The 7,794-nt window shown below is 45.9% G+C and overlaps 1 protein-coding gene across 2 annotated transcripts in view; it reads right to left on the bottom strand.

Annotated features, from left to right (window-relative positions):
• Positions 1 to 225: 225 nt before the first annotated feature.
• REL (REL proto-oncogene, NF-kB subunit) overlaps positions 226 to 7,794 on the bottom strand; it is a 31,424-nt gene continuing 23,855 nt past the window's right edge. Inside the window, exons 5-10 of one of the 2 annotated variants that reach the window (XM_088525973.1) lie at positions 7,483 to 7,623; positions 3,463 to 3,567; positions 2,968 to 3,180; positions 2,519 to 2,587; positions 2,332 to 2,406; positions 226 to 1,878 (exon numbers count right to left, since the gene is read on the bottom strand). In XM_088525973.1, the coding sequence (XP_088382099.1) occupies positions 1,103 to 1,878; positions 2,332 to 2,406; positions 2,519 to 2,587; positions 2,968 to 3,180; positions 3,463 to 3,567; positions 7,483 to 7,623 (1,379 nt within the window). In that variant the 3' untranslated portion in view covers positions 226 to 1,102. The remainder of the gene's footprint in view (positions 1,879 to 2,331; positions 2,407 to 2,518; positions 2,588 to 2,967; positions 3,181 to 3,462; positions 3,568 to 7,482; positions 7,624 to 7,794) is intronic. The other variant, XM_088525974.1, reaches the window with a different exon arrangement.

Here is a 7,794-nt window from a genome sequence, read left to right as displayed (position 1 = left end):
ACGGTTCAGATCTTGGGTCCAGCGTGCAGAGGGGTCGCTAGGACTGCCCGAAAGGGCCTTCCATGGTCATGTGGTGAATGGGGAGCAGCCTGCACAGAGGCAGGGACACCCCAAACCTTCTTATCAGGGGCTGGGAAGGGAGGGAGGATCAGGCTCTGAGCCTCGGTTAAGCAGTCACTTGCATAGCAGGAAACTGCCAGGATACCTGAGGAAAGAAAAGGTAGATGCCTTGGCCCAATATATTTCTGCTATTCAAAATAAAATACGTAGAACAGCCACACAGGGGAAAAAAAAAATCAGGAGAAATAAGAGCATGCTCCATTCCTAAAGCAACATGGTATTGTCATTTAAAATAGTGCACTTTGGATGAAGTGCTGAAAAGTCCTTATTTTCTGTTCATTCTTTGTGCAGTGATTCATTTACAACAGAGCTGGACTACTTAAAAATTCAAACAAACCTTCCGGTCTTTTAAAATACATCGAACAATGACATAGTCATTAAAAATTTTTGAAAGCAAATTTGCCTTTAAAGCAAATGGAATGTGACGAAGATGTGAGAAAAAAAATCCATGCATAATCTTGTTTTAGAAGAATATATTCATATAAAAGAGGGTAAGAAACCAAAAATTTTCAAATAAGTTGAATAAAACTTTTACATTATTAGGCAAGTTTGAGCAAGAATGCCCATGTGTATCTTTTTCCTAATTTCTGTTGTATCAGAATTTATTTCCATAGCAAAAAGGGTTTCTTTCCAAACAATTTTAACTCTGTGAATTATTTGAAACTTGACCCTTCTGAAAATACCAGCTTTTACAACTGAGCTCCCAAAAAGTAAGGAAGCTTTAAGTGTTAAAAATTCCGTATTTTGTGTAAAAATGTGTATGAGGTACTTCTAAGGTAAAGAACTCTAAACCCTAGTCCCACCTCTGTTAACCGGCACCAGTCTTAGGGCTATAATATATAACCGTAAGTTAAATCATGAAACCTGCATAGTAACATGCTGAGAGAGAGAGCAGGCAATCCGTAAGGATAAGTTCCTCTTCTTCCCCCAGCTAACCATGTGAAAAGCTCTAGATACCCACGTGCAGCCGGACAGCGCTGGCTCAAGGATTATAGCTCGGTAAGATGCTATCGAATTGGAAAGATGCGTAGAGCTCGTCGCCATCCGCGTCATAAAACTGGGTGTCTGCAATGCTATTCTGGTGATTCTGGAGCGGGTTGGCGGACAGGCTTGATTCACTCAGAAGCTCTTGGTCTGTAAAACTGTAAGCTGTGGGATCGGCTAAATTAGACTGTGAATTAAAAGCTGTGCTGCCAGGGGCTGCTGCAGGTGTGCATGCCGGGGGCACCTGGTGGAGCTGCTGCCTGGCATTGCTCGCAGGCAGCACTGGGCTAAACTTCTCGAAGCTTAAACTGGCGAAGTTTATGTCCTCGGTCTCCATGCTGACGATGCTTGCGGTGCTCACGCTGGCGGGGTGCGCCTGCTGCGCGAGGCTGCTGCTGGGCACACTCTGCATGTCTGCAGGCGGCACCAACCCAGCGCCCAGGCCGTTGGTGCTGCTGAAGCCCCTGTAGAACCTCGTGTCCTTCTCGTCAGGCCAGTTCAGGGAGGTTTCGAAGGTCTGGAGGGAGCTGCTGCCCTGTGCGCTGCCCTGCAGCACCTCTTCTGCAAAGCTGCCCTGTGGGTGGGCACCAACTAGGCTGCCCACAGCTGGGGCTGTGTTCTGCGGGGGCCAGCACAAGGAGAGCCCGTCCTGCTTCCCCGGCACCACCGGCATCGGCTGAGGTGGCATCTGATTGCAGGTGGAGTAAAGCTGACTAGTGTTGGCCACAGCTGCAGGCCCTGGCATCAGCAGGGTGGAGGAAAACAGGTTTGGTTCTACAAAAAGGAAAGACGTTGCCACGTTTTTATTCTACTGCACGTATTTTCAAGTTTACGAAAGACAGACAGCACAGCTAAGGCTGCACAGGCTGACAAAGCTCAAGCTTTGACCCAGCAAAGCTATAGTGGTGCTATCTTAACAATACTGTATGTGTGTTTGCACTTAAGTAACTTGCTTAAGTAAGTGCTCTCCACAGTATGACCTAAGAGGTCTTGACAGCAGCAACACAGTTATCCTCTACCTTACCCCTCTGCGTGGCCAATACTGAAGAGAGCAGCCTAAGTATAAAACAACCAGTGGCTTTAGTTGGCACGGTCAAAAGCACCAGTATCTTATGGCAAGACAACCTGGAGAGAATTTCAGAACTTCAAGCAAGGAAGAGGGAAAAAACCACTTGTCCCCATACCAAGTTGACACTGGCAGGCTGGCACATGTAAGCAAAAACCTACCTTTCTTAATCAGTTTCCCTTCAGAAGCAACGGGTGAGAATGGAGCTACTTTGGGCCTCTCTGATGCATTTGATCCTGTAGTGGAAGGAATCATGAATCTACTCCAAATTTGTGTTTTTAAATAAAAGAATTCCATCTAGTTGTGCACTGTGCACTGAAGCAAGAAAAAGTCAAATATTTTCCTTACCACAGTCCTGTATGAGTTTTTGCCAAGCCAACGTTGATCTTTGCCTTTTCGCTTTGTTACCATATGGATCTGCAGAGAAAGAGTGCAAGGAAAACCCAGGTTAACAAAGATTTTCTTCAATGTAATTTGTGAAGGAACTTCCTAAGAGTTATACTTAATTGTATATTGTGGCATATATGCATATAACCCCTAATTGTAATACGGTATATTTTAAAAATTTTATTTCAGACATACGACTAAAACCAAGACAATGTCATTAATTATTACTCTTAATACTTTTATGGAAAGAGAGGCTAGAACAACTGATAATTTAAAAAAAAAAAATCAAGCCCTACTCTGTAGAAATAGTGTTGCACAATTTTTAACCTGTGATTAAGTTCAAATCTATTATCAACAAGAGCTCTGCAGGGAAAATGAACTTTAAGAAATCCAAGTAACTGGGATGGTACCCTTTTCATCTGGAAGGTATCTGAAATCCATGGGCTCGCTGACTTCCTGGTCGGAAGGTCTCCGCAGTTGCATCTTCACGGTGACGGGCTCCGAGATGTCTCTGAGGAAGGGCGGTGTCCTGAAGACAATGGCAACCTGGCGGTGAACATCAGCCTGCGAGAAGGAGCCTTTTGCCTCCCAGTTGTCCAAGACAAATCTGACTTCTATATCATCTAGTCCATCAGAAAAAAAAAAAAAAAAAATGCTTGTTAAGCTAAAGAAGAAAACTAAAAACTTGCAGCAGAGAAGGTGGGAAGAGAAAGAAGAAAAGGAACAGAGTAAATAAAGCTGCACAGTGTCTTTAGTATCTTTTAGAGGTGCTGGGAACAGCTCTTCTGCCTTGCTAAACCAGAGCACTTCTGTCAGAGTGTGGTGAAGGGTTCAAGCTGCCAAGCGAGGAAGTGTCAGCGTCAGCATTGGGAACAAAGGAAAAAAGAGACAGTTAAGATGATCACCTTTTTGAACCTTGTCACACAGTAGAAATATCTCATCTCCTCCTTTTACACTTCCACAGTTCTTATTCACACGACAAATGCGCAATTCTGCTGTGTTGGGAGCTCCTGGAAAAAAACAGACAAATTTGATGGTTAAGAATTTCTATAAGTTTATTGCTATTGAAGAAGAAGTGCACAGAATTAAGGGAGATGACAGGAATGAATGATTGGAGAAATGTGACACACAAAGGTGTGAAACCCTGAAAGCCACACTAAAAAAAAAAAAGTCCCATTTCATTTCAAGTGGGCAAGTTTTGTAAAAATCACCCATGATACTGCAGATGAGCATGCATGGCTCACAGAGGGGTCTCCACCTGTCTGGTGTTTATGGTGCTCCTTTTGGGAAATATCAAGGCACGGTTTCACTTTCCATGCAAACCTGGAATCAGCAACTAGCAGGGCTGTTTTACAGCTCTTGTCTGCTCATCTCTCAACACAAGGTGCGAGGCAGCTGGTCTATGCCGCTCACTGCTGAAGTTTTCCAGATCAGCCTTCCCAAAACACTTCAGATGATGCTGTTGTGCTTGGCATCACTGGCTTCAAGCTGCAAAATTCAGAAGTCTTTGAGTGCCTGATCACCTGTTACAGCCACTTCTTCTTTGGAAGAGCTGAGGCCAGCAAGTCAAGAATTCCCCTCTTCACGTATCTGGTTGAGGTTTTATTTACAGACCTGTGCAGCCATCAAACCTCTCCTCCGTTACCTAAGCAGGCTGGGGAAATCACAGCACCAAGAGTGAGAGCCTGGGACCCAGCGCTGGGGAGGTGCAGGCAGCAGCCTTCCTATAGAATAAATATGGCCAGGCAAATACCGCAGGTCACTGTCTTTTGTAAATACTAAACGTCTTTCAGAGTGGAAATACCTGCAGGGAACAGTCTGCTAGGAGCTTTGGGGGCTCTGTTACCCTTCATTTAAATGAAGTCACAGCCTAGGGATTCAGCAGCACAAAAATGCCAGAATGGAAGGACTCCTGCTCCAATGCTGAGTTCACCTCCTGTTCTTATACCTTATGTTGACATTCTATGTATATGAACACACCATTTTTTTTCCAAAAACCCTGTCTTCACTCAAAACAGAAGGTAACTGATGCTCCTTTCTGCTGCTGCGTGTTGACTATGCATTTGTCCCATTTACTGCATTCTCTTCCAGCCCTCCATTCCAAACAACTGCCCTGAGCTTGCCCATGCTCCTCTAGCTGCATTACTCCCAAGTCCAGATGTGTTGAAAAGCCTGGGCGGACTGGGCTGACCCAGGAATCCCACCCTCCTCCCACTGCCTGCTCCCTGTCCCATGCCTGGAACTGAAACGCAGGGAGTGAAGCGCAAGGCAGCACCCCCCAAACATCTGCGTAGTTTGGGGCCCTGCTCCAGGTGGACTCACGGCCGGCTTGGAGGGAGGCTGCAGCTCCCTCGCCTGCCTCAGCCACTGTGTGACTTCACTTGCTGAATGAATCAGAAACTTTGAAGGGTGGGGGAAAAAAACCCGAGCCTAAACAGTACAGGATCATATGATTGACACTGTCAGCGCCTGGCAGTGTCACTGTGTGCTTTTCACAGGAAGAATAAATTAAGAATCGCAAGGAAAAGCTTAATTTTACCTCTGTTTCACTTCTGCATGCCCAAATGGCAGCCAGGGTCCTTTTCACAGGTTTTGGGGGTGGCATCCTGAGCTTGCTGACTTTTTCTTAAGGGGTTTAGAAGGGAGGAAACAAGACACCAGCACCAATGGTCGTACTGCTTCCCACCTCTCCCCCTCCTGCCCATTCCTACTCTTCATTCCCTGTTTCTGCATTTTGCTCTCTCCTGCACCCCAGGGCTTCTGCACCCCACCTTGCTTTCCCCCTGCAGACCTTGCTTTCCCCGCGGGCTCTGCACAGAGCCTCATCTCCAGGTCTTGCCCTGGACCCTTAATTCCCCTCAGCATTTCCCTGAGGCTGTAGAAAGGGCGCAAGTCGCCCCAAACACAGCAGAAATCAACCCCCTCACAAGGAAGCCGAAATCAACCCCCACGCAAGGAAGCCCGCATGGTCGCGCTGCTCTGCAGACCCCACGTCACTTGGACCATGGGCAGAAGGTCCTTCTGCTTAACTGTGTTTCTCAGAAACGCCGGGTTGCCTCATCTGGCGCTTCCCAAGAGTTTTCAGCTTTGTAAGATACCCGGCCTGGGAAATTTCTGATCAAAGCCAGTTAACGCTACAAGCAACTGCGAACAGAAGCTGCCCGAAATATTGCGTTCTTCTATCTGCTCAGTCTCTGCTAGTGTGACTGCTTCTATATTATGTTCACATTATTCTTAAATTCCATAATGTATTTATGCATCTCAGCTATCCAAATTAGATGGAGACTAAAAAAGTATTAGAAAGCAATGCAAATACCAGATCTAAAATGTGCAAGAGAAGCTCTGAATACTTTTTTTGCTCCTGATCTGAACAGGTTCACCAGAGCATCGAGGTAAAAGGAGAGGTTTCCCCACTTTACTGGCAAGAGAAACTTCATGTACCACGTGCCATATGATTTTTCTCTTATCTAAAATTATAGCCATTTCTGTATGACAGAGCTAGTTTAAAAAGGTTAACAATTTTTTAAAGAAATTCAGATCTGAAAGTGCTGTTCCACACAAGAGCAGCCTAATTTTTATAATGTGCAGTTGCAGTTACGCTCTGTTTTATTTACACTGCTGCTAAGTTACCCGTAGGCTTTTAGATGCCTAGAGAATAGCAGAAGTCGCCCACGTTCACCAGCGATAAAAACCCCAGGCTGCCCTTGCCCCACAAGCTCTGTCACTTCGGCAGCATAGCCCAGACTGACGTCAATGAGCGCGCGCTCGTAATCATGATTTGGCACATTTCTAAATGGCACCTCAAACGTGGCTGCGGATCCTCCACATCCATTTCATCTCAGCCTTAACTACCCTGCTGCAAGCGTGCTAAGCAGCACCACGTGCACAGTTTCAAATTGCAGGCAACGCTAGGGCAGGCTGCGAGGACATCAAAACCAGCTGAATTCACATTAAATGTGTTCACAGTGGTGGTGTAAACATCAACACAGTTCTGAACATCAGCTGTATAAAATGCAGATCTCACTCAATTTCTGCTAAAACTTAAATGTCCTTAACATTTAGCAAGGAAATACTTTCACACTGCTGAAATAAAAATTACCTTGAAAACTTTTCAGTGAATAAAAGCTACTCTGTGAAGACAGACAAGACTATAGACTAGTCCCCAAGAATTGCAAAATTGCTTATAAAGCCTCGGCAACAAATATTTGAAATATATGTTAATATGGACAACATACTTTTCCAGGGCAGAAGTCCCACTCAAAACTATTGTAAATGTTGAGGGTTAAAATCCTCAGCTGAAGTGATCTGCCAAAGCCATATGGTAGTCCTCTCTTTTTTGGAATAAGGAAATAGGTGCTAAAGAAGGGCTATTTTGCATCTCTGGGCACCCTCCCAGAGCCTCCTCAGATACACCCTCCCTCATTAGCTACCAGCATCCTGAAAATACTGACAGAATGGGATACAACAGGGATACACAGAAGCTTTAAACCAGTTTCCCAAGGGGCCAACGGATTAGACACCACCCAAGAGCCCTGTCTCAAAGTGCTCCCAGGTAGAAGGCAAGTCTCACGAACACCAACAGCTCTGAGATGACATCCTTGGAAAACAGATGGGCCTTATGGGAGCCATCCACCTCACTCCTGCTTTAATGAGGCTGGCCTTTCCTTGCAGTCATTACTGGGATATGAAACAAGGGCTAAGAAAGCATCAAATGAGCAGGTACAGCTAAAACTTCACTCCTGAATCATCTTGCGAGTCCGCAGTGTGAACTGCATTGCCACGTGGCAGTCATGCACCTGGCATGCAGTCCCAAGCCACAAACGTGGCCCAGAGGGCTGACAAAGAGCTCAAAAACCAACCCGGCACTTTGCATCTCAAGCAAAGGAGGGAAAAAACAAAACATGTTTAACTGAGCTGGTACTTACTGTTGTCGTAGATGGGGTTGGAAATCAAAGGAGGAAGAGCTAAGGTGTAGTTGCCGTGTTCGTCGGGGAGGAAAGCCTGGAAGCAGAGGCGGACAACGTTGAGATCGTACTCATCGATGTTGTGCAGCTGCTCTTCAGGCACTGCGTGGCAGAAGGAGAGACACTGAGGTTACTCCTTCCGAAAGAGCAGAAATGCTATAACCAAACTGGGGCTGAAAGCTCACTGAGGAAAGAAACGGCGCTGTCAGTGCCGGGCAAACGAGGCCATCGTCCCCACCGGCATCAGAGAGGCTGCGCGCATAAAATCCTTGT

Source organism: Tinamus guttatus, unplaced genomic scaffold, assembly GCF_059628265.1.
Source record: "Tinamus guttatus ecotype Peru unplaced genomic scaffold, ASM5962826v1 Tinamus_guttatus_pri_ptg000241l, whole genome shotgun sequence".
Classification (NCBI taxonomy): domain Eukaryota; kingdom Metazoa; phylum Chordata; class Aves; order Tinamiformes; family Tinamidae; genus Tinamus; species Tinamus guttatus.
The sequence above is the reverse complement of the archived record's forward strand: the minus strand, read 5'-3'. Positions and strand labels throughout refer to the sequence as shown.